A 21,128-nucleotide genomic window follows, 5' to 3' on the forward strand; every position below is an offset into this window, starting at 1 on the left:
GTTGGCTAACTGAAAAAGGATTGGATCAGGGTTTTCAGGCAATTTATTTTATCCAAATTAAATCATAAACAGGAACCTGCTCTATTTCAAGATGTGAAAAGCTTCATGTTGAGTAGGGAATAGTATGAATTTCAGTGAGAGACAGGGAATTAGAAAAGTCAATAATGTTTTGTGCTGCAGCTGTTGGAAGCACCTGTAATAGCAGAGAATAAGCTCCTTAGTTTGAATTTTCTGGCATTCATTTGTGAGGCTCCAGGAGCCTGCAGCTACAACGAAAACATATTATCCTTTTCACAGCATATGTATTTAGCTCCTGAAAATAATCTTCTTATCTCCTGTTTAGTGAATTATCACTTTCATTTTCCTCCACAAGAAATTATGCACTAATAGAGGGCTTTAAGAGTTTACAATTTCTTTTTTGTATTCTGATTTTAAAATTGAAAAGTAATCTCCTTACTCCTTGAGCTCAGCCAGCGAAGCAGAAATCCTAATGTCATGGCCCAGTAAGTACAGAGATGTAATTAAATCACTCCACTGAACTAATTCACCAAGAGGGCCGCCACTGAACGCATTCTCTGCGATCTTGAAGCCCGATTCCTTGGTCAGGAGTCCCAGGTGAACGAGGACCTGGAACACAGAGAAGAGGCGTGTAGAAAGTTCACAGGCAGGCAGTGCACCACAAAGCCGTCCACGGCTGAAGTCCCATTTAGGTCCTAATAAAATTCCAATGTGGGGGATGCCATTTTTCCAGATGTTCAAAAAAGAAAAGGAAGGAAAATTTTTTCACTGTTTTAGACAAATAAAACCATTATTACCTCTTCATACAACAGTGAAGGAGTTGGATGTGTGGACAGACTATGCTGGTTTTAAAAATAGGGCAGGGTGAGCGAGTAGACAAAGTGCTTGGCATCAAGCCTGAGGATGTCAGGGGTCCCTAGCACCCTCACAAAATGCCAGGCATGGTGGCACGCACCTGCATCCCAAAGCTGAGGAGGCAGAGACAAGAGGATCCCTGGGACATGTTGGCTAGCTCGTCTAGCTAAATCAGTGGCTTCTAGATTTGGTGAGAGACCCTGTCTCAAAAAGTATGGTGGAGAAGTGATGGAAAAGACACCCGATATTAATCTCTAGCTTCCACATACACGCACCTGCACACACACACACGGACATGCATATCCATGCCTACCACATGCACACCAAACACACATGCAAAAAAATAGGAGATGTTTATAAAATCAGAATTTAAGGAAAATAAGCCAAGGCAAAAAGCCCTCTAAGCAACACTGGGCTTTTCCTCACCTCTAGGATAGCTTTAACCTTTACCACAGGAAATTTCAAATGCAGAAAAGCAGACATTATAAATACAGCTACATAGCTGCAATAATTAGTAATCCATGACACATCCCAGTCAATCTATATCCCATTGTTTTCCAAGCCCTTTGGATGATTTTGAAATAAATTTCAAATACATCCCTCCCTCTGAATATATGTCAATACACATCTCTAAATGAAATGAACCTTGACTTACAATGTCACAACACTTTTGATGCCCCTAGTAAGCTACTCACTCCAGAATATCACCTGGTATGTAATGCATACTTGTTTTCCCTCAACTGACCTCCTGCTTCTCAAGGACAGCTCTTTGAGTCAGAAGGCAAAGTACACACAATATAAATACCTCATATGCCCCTTACTGGCCTTTATCTCTATGACTCCCTATGACCCTGTTGGGAAAAGGTAGAGGGTGTGTTACGACCCGCTTATCAAAGACATTGGGTGGTATTTCCAACAGAGTCTTTCACATTGAATTTTACTGACTACAATCCCAAGATATTATAAAATACATTACTTCATTTCTTGTATTCATGGTATAAATTATTAATTCAATCTTTAGCAGTGATCAAATTCAGATTCAACTGCTTTGGGAGCACTGCTCCCTAGGTGCTGCCATGCATGCCCATGGGTGGGATGGTGTCTGCAGGTCTCTGCTCTGTGATGCCAGTAGCCACTGACAGTCATTCACCAGACCTAAATGTACCTGGAGCTGCCAAACAGTGACGTTCGATCATGCGTTCTCCACACATTAGCTAAAAATCTTCTAAGAGGAGAGACTAGCTCTCATTAACTATTGGGTCAGTCAAGCGTTTAGGCACATGAGCCTATGGAAGGCATTTCCCATGCAAATTATAAAATGTCTGCATTATACATGTATCATATATGTGACAAGGTCTAGTCATGCACATGTATCTAGGTATAGGTGGCTATTCTCTGTCTCACCTAAGTGCAGGTCCGTAGAAAGAAGACATACATGGTGTGGGTGGCCCGTCTCACACAACGAATGGGTCTACACAAAACTGAGAACCCACGGAAATGCTGGGCATATGGTGGCATGTGCCTGTGACCCCAACACTGGGGAGGCAGAGACAGGAAATCCCTGGGGCTCACTGAATAGCTAGTCTATTCTAGGCTAAGTGAGACCCTGCCTCAAAGAACAGGGGAAAAGCAATCAAGTAAGATACGAGAAGTTGACCTCTGGCCTCCACATGCACACATACACAGATTTGAACATGCACACCCACACATGAGTAACACATACACACAGCCAAGAAAAAACTGTGCAATTGCCATGATGATAATAACAAGACGCTCTCAGAAGTTGGACTCAGATAAAGAACTGGGAAGGTTGCCTGACCCCCACCCTGACAGAGAGTCAGGAAGCTCAAAGGAAAATCTGACAGGCAGATATTCTGCTAGCTTCATCCCAGAAATTTGTGCTGGGCCCTGCTGAACAAGAGCATTGTGGGAAAGAAAACCCCAATGCCAGTGTAGAAGTGGCTGGCTGATTCACTCTGACAGGATATAATTCAAGATGACATTTCTCTTAATCTTGCTTCCCAGCAAAACCAAATCTTAAAAAGACAACTAGCATCTAACAGTGAATTAAGAAGAAACTCACTTTCTTTCGTTTCCTCTTTTCAAGGCTTTGCTTTTCTGCCAGGGCCTTGATGGCTTGGACCCATGCCTCAGCCATGCGCCGGATGCGCAGCCTCATCCACCGGAACTCTTCGCGCTTTTTCATCATACTGTGGAGAATTGTAAAATCCGTACGGATTTCTGCCTGGAAAAAGAGATTGAAAAAGCTTAGAAAGAAAAATGGTCTTCATAACATGACACTTGAAAAGCTGAGAGAGAGAGTCAATAAAACCAGGATTTCCAAAGTCAGTCTTGACTCTCTGCATAGTATTTGTTTAGCGGTCCCGGGACTGTAAAGCAAAGCAAAGCTCCCTGACTACTGAGCTGTTATCAGAGACACTGTCAAAAAATTAGAGATGGAGGGCTGGAGAGAGGGCTTAGAGGCTAAGGTGCTTGCCTGTAAAGCCACAGGACCCAGGTTCCATCCTCGAGGACCCATGTAAGCCAGATGCACAAGGTGGTGCATGCATCTGGAGTTCATGTGCAGCAGCTAGAGGCTCTGGTGCCCCCATTCTCATTCTCTCTCTCTCTCTCTCAAATAACTGAATAAAAAATATTTTTTTTAAAAAAATTAGAGATTGAAAAGGGCAAGCATGGTCACTGCCGAGCACTAATCTACACAGAAATGCAATTGAGCAACACACACACCTGATGCACCTTCAAACTCCCCGTGCTAAAATGTGCCTGCCACTTGAATTACCCCACTGAGCAAGACCTCCCAGGAAAAGAGATGTCAGCTCTGACCAGGCCACCCAGCACCATGTGGGCTGCCAGCCAAAGGGACCTGTCTAGAATCAGATGACTAAATATACACTTATTTTATAGTTTCATCCCGTTCCAAACCAACAATATGCATGCATTTCTAAGGACTCTCGAAGCCAGGCCTAGCTGAATGCCATTGAAAATTCAGATCAAGATAATTCAAACTCCAGGAATTATATTTTCCCTATGTGTTTGATATTATAACTTAATATTATAGAGAAATATGATAATGATATTAATTCACAAGATACCTTATCTACCTTGAATCCATCTCCCAGGAATCTCTATAGTTCAGCCTAAGCATTCATCTCCCTCCTTGACCCAACCACCTCCCACGGTCTCCGTTGGTCTACAGTTTGGGTAGGCACACAGAGGGCCTGGAATCATCTTCCCCAGGGATACTTGTTTCTGTGCACAGCGTGGCTGGAACACTGCCACAGCCTTCACTGACACACAGCCTATGGCTGCTGCTGGTGCTGCAATGGCAGGACAAGGAGTGGGGACAGAGACTGTGTGACCTGCAAAGAAGGAGAGACTACCTGGCCCGTTTTAGGTAGCACATGGTCTCATATAGGCCAGGCTGCCTCCAACAGACTACATGACCAAGGATAACCTTGAACCCTGCTGTTCCTGCCTCTTCTTCCCAACTGCTAGGACTATAAGCATGTGCCACCATGACTGGTTTTGTGTGGAGCTGGAGCTCAGACTGAGGGCAGTATGCATGCTAAGCTAGCATTCCACCTACTGAGTTACATGCCCAGCCCTTATCTGGCCTTTAAAGAAAACTTTGCTGACACCCCATCTAAAGAAAAACACCTAAGCTTTCAAGGCAGTGTAGAGAGTTCTCTACACTCTCATTGTTGTCAATCCGAATTTACCATCAACAGCTCATCTAAACCCCTCTCAGCTTGCCCAGCGCCACACACCAAGCGCTCACTTCCTCACAGAGGAGGCATGAACCTTCCTTCTCTCCTCACCTCATAGAACACTGCTCAGCACTTCACATTCAATTCTACTGTGTGCAACCTATCCTGACTTCCAGAAGAGGCCGAGACTGCCTCTTCCACATTCATTTCCCTCAGCAGTCTTTGAAGTGCTTTGACAGGTGGGTCAGTTTTTACAGCCCCCCCCCCATTAGAGCACCCAAGGGCCTCCACATCTGGCACCAGGTCTCATTCCCATTAGTAGCCATCATTTAGGGACCTTCAGAAAAATCACTCTATAAATAAATCTATGGTAGGTAACTGATGGACCCATTTGGTCACCTGGACTCCAGATGACAGCTTCTTTAAGATGCCACATATATCACTGACCCAAATGCACAAGCCTGGGAAGAGAGTTCCAAAAGCATTTACCAATGAATTATGATCAGCTTCTTCGTAGGGATTTTTTGCTCTCCAAGGTAAATGAGGACACCAATTTTCAACCTGAAAAACATAAATCAGCAAACACTTAGTCTGCTGGCTCCTCTCTAAGTGCGTTCGTACTGGTACAAAGTGCTCAGGATGCTCCTGGCTAGGAATGAACATGACATCAAGGTGGATCTCATCAACCGGACTCCCATGACTTCAGGAAGCTGCCCAGACACGGTGCCCTGGGAAGCGCAGCAGCCAGCGGCAGCAAAGGTCCACAGAGCACATGATGACACTTCCTTCCTGTCCCTCGAAGCACATTAGGGCCATCTCTTAATCCTCACACTCCCGTATCAGAGAGGGCAGTTTGAAGATTTGACCACGAGTCTGGGGAGCCCTTGCTGCAAGTACGAGGACCTTCATTCAGAGCCCAGAGCCATGCATGGCAGCGTGCTGGCGTGTGCCTATAATTCCAGTGCTGTGGAGGTGGAGACAGGAGGGCCCCCGAGGACTAATGGCTAGTCTAGCCAACTCAGCGAGCTCCAGGCTCAGTGAGACCCGGTCTCAAGAGTTAAGGTGGAGAGTGATACAGGAAGACACCTTATCTTAAGACTGTGTTGTCCACACACATGTGCCAAACACACATGAAGATGCGTACACACACAAACATACACACACGCAAACAAAACAAAAAGGCGCTGCTGCCACAGGGCAACAACCATGTAGAGGAGATTCTGTGAATGTTCAGCAAACAGGCCTGAAAAGTTTACCTGCTGGGCTCATGCAGGCCACGGGATCCCACCACTGACCTGCAGATCAGGAATGCAGCAACAACTTAAGGCTGATCCAGCAAAGCTTTGTACAGTTTCTAATAGTTCACTTCACAATATCTCAAGCAAAAAGGTGGGCTAGGGGTGTAGTTCAGTTGGTATAGTGCTTGCTTAGAAATAGATGAGGCCTCGGGCTTGATTCCCAGTACCAAATAAACTGGGTGTGGTTGCACACACCTGCATTCCCTGTACTTGGGAAGTAGAAGCAAAAGGATCAGAAGTTCAAGGTCATTATGAGCTACAGAGTAGGTTCAGGTCAGACTAGGTTACACAAGACAACAAAAAGGTGGGGCTGGAAAGACGGCTCAGTTGTTAAAGCGCTTGTCTCCCATGAATGAAGACCTGAATTTAATCTCCAGAACCCATAGAAAAAGTGTGCCATGGTGCCACGTTTGTAATCCCAGTGCTGGGGAGATGGAGACAAAAGGGTGCCCAGGGTTCACTAGCCAGTCTAGGCTACTTGTTGAGCTCTAAGCAAGTGAGAGATCCTGTCTTAAAAGAGGTGGAGGGGGCTGGACGGATGGCTCAGTGGTTAAAAGTGTTTGCTTGCAATACCTAACAGCCCAGGTTTGATTCCTTAGCACCCACTTAAAGCCAGATGCACAAAGTGGTGCCTGTGTCTGGAGTTCGTTTACTGCAGCAGGAGGCCCTGGGACGCCCACATTCCCTCTCTCAAATAAATAAACAAATGCTAGTTTTTAAAAGGTGTATGGTGCCTGAGGAAAGACACCTGAGTTGTCCTCTAGCCTCTATATGCATGCACACACACATGAACATGCATGTACCACATGAACATGCATGTACCTTATGTGCACACAAACATGCATGTATCACATGCACACACACATGAGGGTAGCTGGGTGTGACGGTTCATGCTTTTAATCCTAGCACTAGGTAGTGTCACTGTAAGTTCAAGGCCAGCCTGGACTACAGAGTGAGTTTCAAGTCATCCTGGGCTAGACTGAGACCCTACCTCAAAAAAAGAAGGAAAGAAGGGGGAGAGCAATTCTGGGACAACATCTCCTGGGAAACAATGGATCTGTTAACGCACAAGGGTTTAGAAAGAGTTGTTGAAGCAAGAAAGAGAAATAAGAACCTCCAGATTTGTTGAAATTACTTCAAATTACCAAAAAAAAAAAAAAATTTGGCTAATTCATGAAATCTAGTAAAGGAAAAATGAGAACTGGATGCCTGTACTCTTTGTCTAAAACAGTTACACATTCACAAAGACAACAGCATCACCATTTAGCAATAGTGACACTGTTACAGACGGCTGATGAGCAGGTGTTGCACATGGTCATTAAATGCTTCAGTGGATCTACAAGATCTACAAGGGACATTGCTGGAGGGATCAAGAGAGGAGGGCTCCACAGCCTTGGGGGTCAGCAGAGCAGACCTACGTGTTGTCCCTTTAGGTCTGGGTGAGATTTTAAAAACACATGTCATTGTCCCTAATCTAGAAATTAATCACAATGAAAAGTGACTTCTACCATGACTAAAAATGATTGATCAGGCTTGCATGAAGCCTTCTGTTACCAAAAATGATGACATCAAAATAGACGTGAGATGAGATAAAAAGAAGGGATTCTGTGGAGGGGGGCTTCAGTGGAGGGAAAAGAGCAATGGTGGGAGGAACTATGAACATGGAATATTGTCTATATGTATGGAGGTTGTCAATAAAAAGTTAAACAATGGGGCTGGAGAGATGGCTCAGAGATTAAAACAGCGTGTCTGTTAGCCTGACAGCCAAGATCCAATTCCCCAGTACCCACATAAAGCCAGAAGCACAAGGGGGTGCATGCTTTTGGAGTCTGATTGCAGTGTCAGGAGGCATTCATACTCACTCTCTCTGTCTGTGTCTTTCTGTCTTTCTTTGTCTCAAATAAATGAAAATATTTTTTAAAAAGAAGTGCCCACAGAGAACACTTAGACAAGTTGTACTCAATTGACCAAAAAAAGAAAAACAAAACAAAAACAAAAAAACCAACACTCTGTACACACATGCAAACAAATAAATTTAAAAAACCCCACCAGGTCTGAAGCCAGTGGGCCTGCAGAGCATGAGCCTAGCAGAAGGAAAAGTACAGTATGCTCGTTCCCTCTGATGGAACAAATGAGAGCTCATGCTTGTGAGCAAATTCAGACACTCAAACTCTCCCCCCAGGAAAAGCTGAAATTGTTTTTACTCATAAAATAAATATATATCTTGCCTTGGAGGCCCACAGTCTAATACTGGGGACCTTCTGATAGTGCGATCATGGAAGGCAATATATGGAGCTCCACGAAGGAATAGGCAGAAAACCAACACAAAGGAGATCGAGAAGTCTCGGCCGGCTCCAGCAGCGTCACACACATCTGGTATGCCTGAGCTTGAGGGCGGCTGACTAGTCAGTCACAATGAAATTTGAGCAAATGGACTCAAAACACATCCAATAAGGCACGTTTATAACAAATGGGCCCCAGACTTGACTGTTAGACCTTCAGTGTCCTACGCTCCCAACCGCACACAGTATAAGTAAGCAAGGGACATATTTAAAATAACCCTCATAATTAAACAAATAGCCAACTTAATACAGCAATCTTTCAAGATGAAAGAAATTTCTTCATCATGGGGAAACATGAAGCCAGATTATGAATAAAGAAAATCAACCTAAAGGACTAGATATTGATAAGCAATGTGATCCCTCCTCTACTCCAAGAAGGCTCTTTCAAGACCCAAGGTGACGTAAAATATGACTTCACTACCGAATTCTCAAGTGTGTGACTCCTCCTCAATCACCACGCGCTACCGCACAGGCTCCAAGGACATCCTCTCAAGTGTGGAAAATGTGTTGGTCCAACTGAGCTTTAAGGCAGAAATTTCAGTTATACATGCAATCGGTCTGGTGGAAAGATGGATGGTGAAAACCTTCACAGAATGGGAGGGTAGGCTAAGGGTGTTTATGTCTACAGCCATAGGGTAGTTGGTTAATGAAATAAGTTACATGCAAGCCAATTACCCCTACAGAATAAGAGCAAAAATGAAACGGCACATTTCTTCTGGAACCCCAGGAGATTACCAGGCCCGGAAGAAAGCCAGCATAGACAGTAACTCCAAGTACTGGAAAAAAAAAACCAAACAAACCTGAAATACACTGCTCTGCTGAGCCTTCTTACCCTAAATAAGAGCACGGTTAGAGAGTCGAGGGAGAATCCTGCTCACAGCCAGTCACATCCCGTAGGGAACTTTGTTCTTTTCTTTTTTAATTGCCACGTTTCCATGACACATAAGATTGGTTTTAATGATGACATTTTCATACATGCATATGTCGTTTTTTGATAATATTCACCCCCCTTCCTGCTACCGCTTCTAATCCTTCCACTCCATCTGATTCCCTTTCTCTTCCCAACTAGTCTCTCTTGTCCAGCTTTTTGTTTTTCTTTTGGTGTCCCAATGAGTTTCATTAGAGTTGCTAACCCTCTTTTATTCTTCATCTTGTGTGTGTGTGTGTGTGTGTGCGTGTGTGTGTTGGGGGCTGCATGTGTATCCCAGCACGTCCATGGAGGTTAAAGCGCAACCTTGCGTGTCTGTCCTCATCTTCTACCTTGTGAAGCATAGTCTCTTGTTCGTCGCTGCTTATGCCAGGCTAGCTTCTGGATTCTCCGGTCTCCACCGCCATCTTGGCATAGGGCACTGGGCTTACAGATGAGTGCTTCTGGTCCTGCTTTCCATGAGCACTGGGGATGTGAACTCAGGTCATCACCCTTGTGCAGCCAATGTTTTACTGCTTAGCCATCTCCCCACCCCAAGCGCGACCCTCCTGAAGGGAAGGGCTCCACCACAGTGCTAGCAGTTTCTAATTCACCAAAGAAAAGTCAAAAGTTGAAAACCATATGAATGGAGGGTAACACATCTCCTGTGACTGATAGCCTCTCCTCCACTAACCTGCATCATGCTTGTTTTCAAGGTCCACAGGATAGCCCGTTCATTACACACAAACAAAAATATCTGCTGGTGGATACACACCATGAAGTTGAAGGTTAAAGAGGAACAAAAAATTAAGAAAGCTGCTGTAAAAACTGATCGTAGACCCAGGGTATATGGCTATATGCTTAACTATAGTCACATATGGGAATGCAGAGATGTTCTGTACTGTGTATGTGTGTGCACACACATGCATGTGTGTAAGCATGCCCATGTATGTGAGCATGTGGAGGCTAGAAAACAACCTCAGGTGTCATTCCCCAGGGATGCCGTCCATGCATTTTTGAGACAGCCTCTCACTGTCCTGGAGCTCACCAAGAAGGCTAGACTGGCCCCACAGCCCCAGCATCCTCCTGCCTCTGCCTCCCCGTGTGGGGATTACAGGCATGTGCCATTCCATCTGGCGTTTTCCCTGGGATCTGGGGATGGAACACAAGTCCTCATGCTGCCAAGATAAGCATGCCACCAACTGAGCCATCTCCCCAGGGTAAGGGCAAGTGCTTTAAACCAAAAGCCAGACCACACAATGCAGGCCATTAAGCACCTCAATGGCTTCTCTTTGTCCTCAGAACACACCCAGATTTTACAAGGAGGTCTTGTGGAAACTGACTGCTACTCTTACACTTGGCCCTATAAAAACCAACCCGTTCCTAAGACCTAAAACTTGTCTCCTGTATTCCTGCCTCTGTAGAATTGCCAGAATTAGTGAAAAAGAAAAGAAAAAAAGAAAAAAGAGCTAAAGCATCCACTTAAATTTTAATCTCAAATGAAGCTCTTTCCAGTTGTGATCTGTGTCTCATGAAGTCACCGTCACCTGCTGTGCTTTCACTCAGGGGTTGCTTACCTGGAGCTCCAGGGTCACTGGAGTGCTGCATCACCTCATCACGCAACACCCCAGGAAATCTTTTATTCATTCATCAAATTATTATTCTGGTTTTTGATTGTAAGTACACAGCCACACTGGCTTGTGCTTGCTGTCCTGGGCTTCCTTCCAGATGATTCCTTCTCTCAGCTCGCTTACCCGCTTCTTCATGACTCCCAAGTTTCTCCTCAGGGAAACCTCCCCTGACCTACTTGCCTGGCCACTCCACATCCTTGTCCGTAACTGTATTTCCCATCGGAGAACTGGGAGCACGTGGGAGTTACTGCGGGTGTTCATTTACCACGCACTGCTCCTCCTCTGAGCGTGAGTGCCCCAAGGACAGGAACTCCCGAACAGAGCCCAGCAACCAGGTATGCAATCAGTGCTCACTGAAAACCCACTGTGTGGCTGAGGATGACCCTGGACAGCTGGTCCTCTGGCCTTTACCTCCCAAGTGCTGGGATGCCTGGCTTATGCAGTGCTGGGGATGGTACCCAGGGCTTGAGATTAATTTTTACATTAAGCACAATAAGAGGGGAACAGCCATGACCAAGTAGAGAAAATGTTAACAACACACTACAATAAATGTTATTTGAACCCAGTAAATTATTTAGATCCAGTATTTTTCATGGAATATTTCCAGACTTTAGTTGACTATGGGTAACTGCAATGGCATAAAACAGGCTGCAGATGTAAAGAAAGAGAGTACTGCAACACAGTACTTCTGTCCTCTACTGCGACAGATAGCAACATCACAAACACAGAGCCAGGACCAGTTGGCTATGGGCAAGAAAGAGGCAGGAGCTGGAGAAGCCATGGAAGTCCCAGTCAGGACACGAGAGTGGGCCCTAGAGTAAGAAAGGAAACCAGCCTCTAGTCTCCCATCTGCCACAGGACTAGTGGAGATCTAATGAGATGATGACACACAGTCTGTAAAACCCATCCCGAATCACCACGGGGGAGAAAAGTCAATTTTTCCCCACACAGGAGAGGCAGCAGATGAATTCCTCCAATCACACAAGTCTCTCTCTTATACACACACACACACACACACACACACACACACATGCTGCTTCCAGCCATTTCCACCAGGCGTCCTGTACCATGGAGCCTGCATCCATGCCAACAGCCAATGTCACCCCAATTTGCAAGGTGGCCACCTTGCTACAGACAGAGATCCAGTTGTTCTTTTGTGTTTAATGTGTAATTTGGCCTGGAGTGAATATCCTGGCAAATCTCTCTAAGTGACAATGACAACAGTTGCATCTAAGAGTCTAATCTGACCCTCGGATTGTTCGAGATAAGATATTAGAGAACATTATGCTGAACTTGTGAATAAGCTCAGAGCAAATTCAACCTGAATGTCTTAGCAGATTTTAATGTCTTAAGTTTCACAATGATGTTTTCATCAGGATGAGGTGATAGCTGGGAAAAGGTGCCCACGCAGAACAATGAAAAGCAGTAAGCAGAATTACTCATTCAGGGGCTGGGCAGATGGCTCACTGGGAAAGGGCACTGCTGGGCAAGTGTGAGGACCCAAGTTTGATTGGGGCATGGCCGTGCATGCTGTGACCCCAGTGCTGAGGGTGCGGAGCAATGAAGGAGGAGGATCACTGACTTGTGGTCAAAAGTGGAGAGCTCCAGGCTCAGTGGAAGCCTTTTCCCAAAGGAAGTAAGGTGGAAGGGTCATGGGTGTGCTCTCTGGCTTGTGCTTGGGAACACACATCTGCATACATATGTACGCATACATACATACCACACATATCCCCCAAACCATTCACCCAACAAGTGAACATATTGGGCACACTGTTTTTTGGGAAATCTGTTGGAAAAAAAAAAAAACTCTCTGAAGGTTACTTTACCTGGTGGCATGTTAATGGTCACTTCAGGGCCTCTGCACTTGCTGATTCCCAACACCTGCTAAGTATCACTGAGAGATCTGTATTATGTCCCATGAAGATATACCTTTTATTGTTGTTTTCTTGAGATAGGGTCTCACTCTATCCCAGGCTGGTTTTGAACTCACAGCAATTTTCCTGCCTCTGTCTCTCCAAGTGCTGGTATCAATGGCATGTACTAGGATATACTTTTTAAAAATTATTTTTCAAGTATTTTTTATTTATTTGACACCCACACATACACACATGGTGAGACAGAGTGAGAGGGTACTCCAGAGCCTCTTGCTCTGTACCACTTAGTGTATCTGGCTTTGTGTTGGTACTGGGTAACTGAACCCAGGCCAGCGGGCTTTGCAAGCAAGCACGTTTAACAACTAAGCCATTGCCCAAGCCCTGATACACTTCTTAGAAGTTGTTATCTCCTCTCATAAAACGCAGCCTTAACAGGAATGTAAGCTCCCTGTCAACACCTCGTAATGAATGTCCCCAGTCCCTGTGCACTGCTTCCTGTTAATATGAACAGGGGACTTTCGAGGAAGGCTGATTCCTGGTCACATGAGGCACAGTGTAAGATGAGCTGAGAAAACCTTGTTATTCCAGATAACAAGAAAACTATTTAAAAAACAGGGTCCTGTCAATAAGGAGCAGAAGACAACAGAAATGGTTCCTTTTGGCACAGCAGGGATAAGATAGCGATCGACAAGAAAATAATTTCAATGGATCAAATATATCAAATATTTCAGGGGCTGGAGAGAGGACTCCATGGTTAAAGGCACTTGCTAGGAAGGCACGACAGCAGGGGTTAGATGCCCCAGTGCCCATGTGAAGCCAAATACACTAGGGGCGCACGCATCTGGAGTTCATTTGCAGTGGCTGGAGACCCTGACGTCTCCATTCTCACTCTGCCTCTTTCTCTCTAAATAAATAAATAATATTTTAAAATATGTCAATGGCTTCACAATGATAACAATGAAAACTAGAAAGAATGCAAGATTTTATTTATTTGCAAGCAGAGAGATGCAAGAGAGAGAGAGAGAGAATAAGCATGGGTGTATGAGGACCTCTATCCACTGCAAACAAACTCCAGACACATGCGTCACTTTGTGCATCTGGCTTACATGGGTGCTGGGGAAATGAACCTTGGTCATTCGGCTCTGGAGGCAAGTGCCTTAACCACTGAGCAATCTCTCTAGCCCCTCAAACATTTTTATAAAGATATGAAGTGCTGGGGGGGGGGCAGGAGAGATGGCTCATCAGCTAAGGTGCTTGCCTGCAAAGCCTAATGACCCAGCTTCAATTCCTCAGTACCCACATAAAGCCAGATGCACAGAGTAGCACTTGCATCTGGAGTTATTTATAGTGGCTGGAAGCCCTGGCATACCTATTCTCTCTGTCTGTCTCCATTCCCTCTCTGCTTGCAAAAAAATTTTTTTGAAAAGAAGTGCTGGGCTAGGGCAATGGCTCAGTGGTTAAAAGGCATTTGCTTGCCAAGCCTGATGGCCTGGGTTCGATTCTCCAGTACCCACATAAAGCCAGATGCACAAGGCGGCTCACATAACTAGTTTGTTTGCAGCAGCAAGAGGCACTGATGCACCCATATCTTCTTTCTCTCTCTGTCTCTTCTTCTCTACTTTCCTTACCTCCCTCCCTCCCTTCTTATCTCAAGTAAATAAGTAGTTTTTAAAGTGCTGATCACTAGTGGAAGGTGCAAGGAAGTCAACTGGGAAACAAAGGTTTCTCTGTCTCTCTGGAGACCAGATAATAGGCAAGAAGCTATTTGCCTCACAGGGACATTCCTCAGAGGTTAACCTGTAGGGTAAGGTGTTTGCCTAGCATGCTTAAGGTCCCAGTTCAAAAAAGGCCAATACAAAAAATGGGGGACAGAAGGAGGGAGGGAGGGAAAACAGAGAGAGAACCTTTAACCAACCAATTAACCCACAACCAAGCCTTATGTGCCTCCTAGAAGAATAAGGTAGTGTCTACGACGTGGTCTTACACAAAGATACACAGACTGACTCTAGGCAAGACTCGGACTAGCAGCTATGGAGACAGCCCAGCTGGTAAAGGGCTGTTTAGTGTTCCACCCCCAGAACCCACACAGAGAAGCCGCGGGGGTGGCGCAGGCTTGTAACCCAGCACTGTGGAGGCCCAGACAGGTGGGCTCCTGGAACTCGCTGACCAGACAGTGGAGCCTTGTTGGTGAGCTCCAGGTCAGTAGGAAAGGCTGTGTCAAAAAACAAGGTGGATGGGGCTGAAGAAATGGCTTAGCAGTTAAGGCACTTGCCTGCGAAGCCTAAGGACCCATTTGTAACTCTCCAGATTCCATGTAAGCCAGATGCACAAAGGCGAGGCAAGTGCAAGGTCACCCAGGCCCACTAGCTGGTGTAAGCATCTGGAGTTTGATTTCAGTGGCTGAGGCCCTGGTGTGCCAATTCTCTATCTCTCTCTCTCTCTTGCTCTCTCTAAAATAAAATAATAATATTAATAATAATAATAATAATAATAATAAAAACAAGGTAGGGGCTGGAGAGAAGGCTTAGTGGTTAAGCACTTGCCTGTGCAGCCTAAGGACCCTGGTTCACGGCTTGATTCCCCAGGACCCATGTAAGCCAGACATACAAGGTGGCACATGCATCTGGAGTTCGTTTGCAGTGGCTGGAGGCCCTGGTGTGCCCATTCTCTCTATTTGCCTCTTTCTCTTTGTCTGTCTGTTGCTCTCCCAAAAAATTAAAAATAAAAAATAAACCCAGAAAACAAGGTAGATGGCATATGAACATGATATTTGAGGTTGTCCTCTGGCCACCACACACACTTGCCCACGTGTACATGAACCATACAAGCATGCACATATGAATATGAACATACACACCAAGTGAAAAAAAGACTAAGACTAAACCAGCATCTCACAAGAAACACACGAGGTGGAGAGGCCGGTTACGACATAACAGGGATGTAACACACCAAACACCCAGAACACACTAGTACTTAACAAAACATCAAGAGTGTGTGTGCTCTTTTGTACATGTCCCTCAATGTCCCTCAGGTCTCCAGGTGAGAAGTCTTGTTAAACTCACTGGCACCCAAACCAGGGCACCATTGTCCTGGCTGGTGACTCAGTATTAGCATGGCAACTCATCATTGGGACCAAAGACGTTTCTCCACAAAACACTGCAGAGGGCTGGGGAGATGGCTCACTGAGCAAGCAGGAAGACAAGTTCAAAGCCCCAGCACCCCCATGAAAGCTGGACACGGTGGCGAGCGTCTGGAATCCCAGCCCTCCTCTGGCGAGGAGAGAGGGGAATCCCAGAAGCTTTCTGGCCTGGGGTACACAGCACTGATCAGCCAGAGACCCTGCCTCAAAGTAGAAGGTGAGAGTGACTGAGGTATCCTTGGACCTCCACAAGCCAAGGCATGTGCACGTGCACTCACACACATGACACGTACATACAAATGCATGCATACATACATCCATACATACACAGCCAATAAAAAAATTGGAAATGGGGGAAAAGATGAAATAACAAACCTGAAAAATGAACACCAATCTGGAATTTGATATTAAGAAATTATGGGTTGAACTGTAGCACATGCCTTTGATCTCAGCACTCTAGAAGCTGAGATAGAAGGGTCACCATGAATTTGAGGGCAGTGTGGAGCTAGAGACCCTACCTTGAAACAACCCCGACAGATAGAGAGAAGATGTAAGTTTTCAGCTGTGAAGTGATAGCACTAGTGAACAGTGGGAAAAGCTGTACTTTTTCAAGCCTCCTTTATAGACACAGATAGGAACATTTAGATGGTAGGATCATAGGATTTCTTGAAATATGTAGCAGGGCAAGGGGTGCCAATGACCACAGGGTGACATGGCTGAATCTGGGCCATGAACATGGGGCAGAGTTCATTATACTCTTTTCTATTGTATATATTCTCATTCTCATGTTGTTTCTTTTTCTTTTTCATGACATGGTCCCATGTAACCCAGGTTGGTCTTACCCCAAGGTAACTGAACTTTTGACCTTCCTGTCTCTACCTTCCCAGTGCAAAGATGCACTGACCACCATGCCTGCTTCCTGTGGAATCCGGCCGGGGCTTTGCGCACGCAATGTGCCCATGGGAAGTTGCCCTGGCAAGTTCCAGGGAACAAAGAGACAGTGCTTTGGGTTACAGAGTCTGCTTCTTCCCTTCTGGGGTTTGCCAGGCAGAGACCAGAAGAAATTAAGCATAAATGTGGTAGTGTCTAAAATTCTCAGACACACAGGAAGTGTCCCAAAGATGCATTCTGGAAAGGAGAGTGTAGAGGAAGAGAACAGAGACATCCCGCAGACTGGTAAACAATGCTCTATAAGCGCAACACTGTTAAAAACTCCCTTTGCAAGAGACATCTTAAAACTCAGGTAAGAAGAGCCACGAACACACATATGACACACATCCAAGTACTGGCTGGACGTGGAGAAGGGACAGGCCACAACTGTAAATCTTGGCCAACTGTCTTCACTGCCAACAAATCTTATCTCATCTCGCGGAAAGTACACTGCCTATGGCACGTGCCTAGATATGTACAAGGCGCATGTGGGTGCGCTCGGGCAACAGCCTGGCAGTATGTTAAAGCACTCCCGGACCCGTCCCTAAACAGCAGTTAGGTTAGGTTTTTGTTTTGCTCATTCTGTCTTTCTTATGCAACCTGAATGGTCAGTTTTCTATTGCTGCCCATGATGACAAATGAGCCTGCACCATACCATTTCCACGTTATTTTTAGCGGCCCACACAGCCTATAAATCCAGATCATTGGGTGGCTTATTAGGATTTCATTTCATGGTCCCTTTCACAAACACTTAAGCTTCCACCCTTTCCTGTTGGGCATTAATCTTGGCAGTCATCAAGGGATTAAGTATGCTGAATTTAAACTCAAGGTTAATGGCGTGCTCAAGCAATATTAGTTTTACACATTGCCAAGGGAAAACAAAGACTGAGACTTTTATGCCTCTTATTCATGAAACAGAAGAAACAGATGACGAGTAAGGCATGAAATTGCTTATTCTGTTCCATTATGGACACACATACAGCACATGCATGGACACACTACCCAGTCCCAATTGGTGTCTGGAGCAAGTCTGTACACGTCTGAACATCTACCCATCAACTGCTGAGCAATCTGAGGACTTCAGAGCAACTGTGCTTCCAGTGGCCACCGAGCATCCAGCAAGGCAACAAACCGGGAAGGCACACTGTTCCCTCGCTTCTGCAGTGACGGCAAGAGAGCGAAAAACGGGGCTGGAGAGAAAAGGCTCCATCAATAAAGTGCGTCCTCTGCTGGCATGAGGACTTGAGTTTGATCTCCAGAATCCACGTAAAACGTCCACTGTGGTGGCACGTGCCTGCACTCGCAGGGCTGGGGAGGTGGATGGAGGCAGAGGGATCCCTGAGGCACCCTGGCTAGCAACTGAAGCCTACCAGGTGAGCTCCAGGCCAAAGGTCAAGAGTAGTGCTGAGGAATGACATCTGAGATTGTCCTCTGCACATACATATGTGTACACACACGCACACACACACATGCACACACACACACGTGTGTGCATTAAAAACAGAAGAAAACCTGGATCCATCGACAAATCATGGACAATGGAGAAAGCAAAGAAAACAAACTAATAGAACCAGTTGGAAGAGACAATGTGGGAGAGGTAAGGGGTGTGCAAAAGAAAATAACAGGAGGGGATTATGATCAAAACAAACTATGTACATGTATGAAAACTCACAATAAAAATCAAACTATTAAAAAATCTTTCCTAAACAGAATCAAATGTGTGGATGTCAAACAATACCAGCATCCTCCACCAATACTCTGTTAACGGGGGTGAAGAAATCCATTCTATTTTATAACAGCTGGCAGCAGGAAAATGCCAGGCAGATAGCTAAGTTCATATACGCAAACACTGACATTCAGAGTAGTCACTTTCTAGGGCCTCGTCTCTGAAATGGCACTGGTTACACGGCTCACAAAAACAGATCCAGGACATGAGCTGCCTGATGCTGTGGAAATACAAGGCTGCCTAACGAATCCCTCATTCCCACCACTCTTGGTGGCCGACACCTGGTTTTCATGAGTTATATCCTGGGGGGAGGGGGCTGGCTTTCTCCGGTTTGGGGTAAAGGCATCAATATAATGAAGTACTAGAAAACTAGCAATGAAGGTCAACGAAGTAAAATTGGCAAATCATGGTGAGATTTATGACACAAGTGGATGTACAAACAGACTGAATGCAAAGTCAATGGCTGTCAGTACCAGTCACTTATCTGAGCTCAGTTTTCCTTCAACATGGGAAACCTATAAGATGCGGAAATTTGAAGAGCTAAGGTCACAGGGCTGGCTGTCTATGGCCTGATCCTCCACCAACTTTGGGTATGAGCAGCAATTTAAATGAGACTGCGTATTTGTGACACCCAGCGATGTTTTCCTCTTCTCTTCATGTAACTGCCCCAGCAGGAGGGAGGGCCCTGTGCCTTGGGTTGTCCTCCCCGCCCCACCCATTTGGCTATCACACTGCCGAGACAATGGGCCCCAAGGAAATAAAATGTCCCCAGGAATCCCACACATGGAGAAAAGAAAATGGCAAAGCCTGATGCCAGAGGAGGAGCTTGTCTCTCAGGAAGAGATTTCCACAGTGGTGACCATCTTGCAGGAGAGACTGGAGCCCAGTAATAATGGGTCAATGACGGCTAGATACAAGGGCCATACCTTGATCAGAACTTGGTTACATATCCCTCTTGCCTTTGATCTGAACCTGAACCTCATGTTAGAACCCTGAGGATGAACTTATGGGATCACTGGACATCCTGATCCCTCTTCCCAATGCGGCACTTTGAATAACCCTCCTTTCTCTGCTAGGCACTATTACTTGTTTGTTTAACTGGCTAATCAAAGCTGGGGGGCTGAGCTTGTGGCTCTGACCTTGACAACTCCAGCAACAAACCAAACTAACAAACAGCTTCACATGGCTATAGTTACTGTTCAGGATAGAAAAATATAGGTAACTGACCCTGGAAACCACCTCTCTTAATTTCAAATGATTGGCTCCACACACAGCTCCGAACTGAAATACAAACACAGTAAGCTCTCCAAAGACAAGACATCAAGCAGGAAGTGTGCCTATCATAGGAAAAGTAAGTATGTGAGGTACACAGACTTGTTCATTAGCTTTTCAGAACCACTCTATAGTACACATGCACATCACAATATCTGCTAGAAGCCTGTATATATTATATATATATATATATATATATATATATATATATATATATATATATATATGATAAAATGGAAGGTGGCTCAAGAGAGAGGTACTGAGCTGGACTGTCCTTCAGGGGAGAGCTTTATTTGGGAGGGGAGTTACACCACAGGCATCATGGCAGGTGTCTAAAGAGAGAGAACGCTGTCAGTCCCTCCAGACACAGTGCCATCTGGGAGAGGTCCCATGTCATGAAACAAGCAGGCTTTGCCAACATGTGACCTAAAGGACATGCAAGAGGGGGGAAAGCGAGTCACATGTGGCTTGGGTCTATGTGACAGCAGTCACCCTGCCTCTGAGTAGAGGGCAAGATTTAGTGCGTATCTCATGTAAAGCAATGAGTCGCCCATAGTCATGAGCTGCGCAGGGTGTGGGTACCTGGAAAATTTGCTTGGCTCTTCACAAGAGCTGCAGAGTCACAGCAGGTGCCTATCGGCTTGAGATACAGACGGGGGAGGGGCTGTGATTTCTGAGGCAGCAGGTGTACCTGGATGGTCTAGGATCTAACAATATTGTGCTGGACGCTGCAAGTACATACAATCCTTATTTACCAATTAAAAAAAAAACAAAACAGGTACCAAAGGAGCAGCTACATGACCAGAAATCAAAAGCTCTAAAATTAAATTACACTGGTGAATGGATTCTATTTCTGAAATGGAACCAAGAACCCACTCGCAATGTCTGAGGCTAAGTGACAGGACACTACTGTCCTCCAGTAATGACCCCACTACAGCCCACAAACATGTCAGGTATGTTTATGGAATGTGGTCTGTCTGCCATGCCGGCTCCTGGTCCTATCTATTATAAACTCGGGTGGCTGTCCTCCTGCCATTCTCAAGGTAGGGGTCTGCATTACTTACTTTCTCACTGCTGTGACCAAACACCTCACCAGCAGCAACTTACGGATGAGAGGACTTAGTGTGAAGGCAGTCATCATGCAGGGAGGCATGGCAGCAGGAGGCAGAGCTGGCCACACAGTCCATAGTCAATAGACCAATACATGGTCACGCTCAGTTAGGGTGGGCCTTTCCATCTCAACTCAGCAAACCTAGAAACTCCTACGGGATTCTGGATACATTCAAGTGGGCATCTTTAAAAACCAAAATTAGGGGCTTGAGAGATGGCTGAGCAGTTAAGGTGCTTGCCTGCTACACCTAAGGACCCAGGTTCAATTCCCTAGGACCCACGCAAGCCAGATGCACAA

General features: G+C 45.5%; 1 protein-coding gene and 1 non-coding gene across 6 annotated transcripts in view; both read right to left on the bottom strand.

The window, feature by feature from the left end:
* Mgat5 (alpha-1,6-mannosylglycoprotein 6-beta-N-acetylglucosaminyltransferase) overlaps window positions 1–21,128 on the bottom strand; it is a 307,809-nt gene that overhangs the window by 102,954 nt on the left and 183,727 nt on the right. For all 5 annotated transcript variants that reach the window (XM_045151121.1, XM_045151124.1, XM_004668162.2 and 2 more), the window contains 3 exons: window positions 5,091–5,162; window positions 2,957–3,118; window positions 458–627 (listed from right to left, as the gene is read on the bottom strand). In XM_045151121.1, the coding sequence (XP_045007056.1) occupies window positions 458–627; window positions 2,957–3,118; window positions 5,091–5,162 (404 nt within the window). The remainder of the gene's footprint in view (window positions 1–457; window positions 628–2,956; window positions 3,119–5,090; window positions 5,163–21,128) is intronic.
* On the bottom strand, window positions 15,676–15,785 carry LOC123461302. Its single transcript, XR_006637591.1, has one exon. It is a non-coding gene; the product is annotated as a small nucleolar RNA U6-53/MBII-28 (small nucleolar RNA).

This window comes from Jaculus jaculus, chromosome 5 (assembly GCF_020740685.1).
Source record: "Jaculus jaculus isolate mJacJac1 chromosome 5, mJacJac1.mat.Y.cur, whole genome shotgun sequence".
Lineage (NCBI taxonomy): Eukaryota > Metazoa > Chordata > Mammalia > Rodentia > Dipodidae > Jaculus > Jaculus jaculus.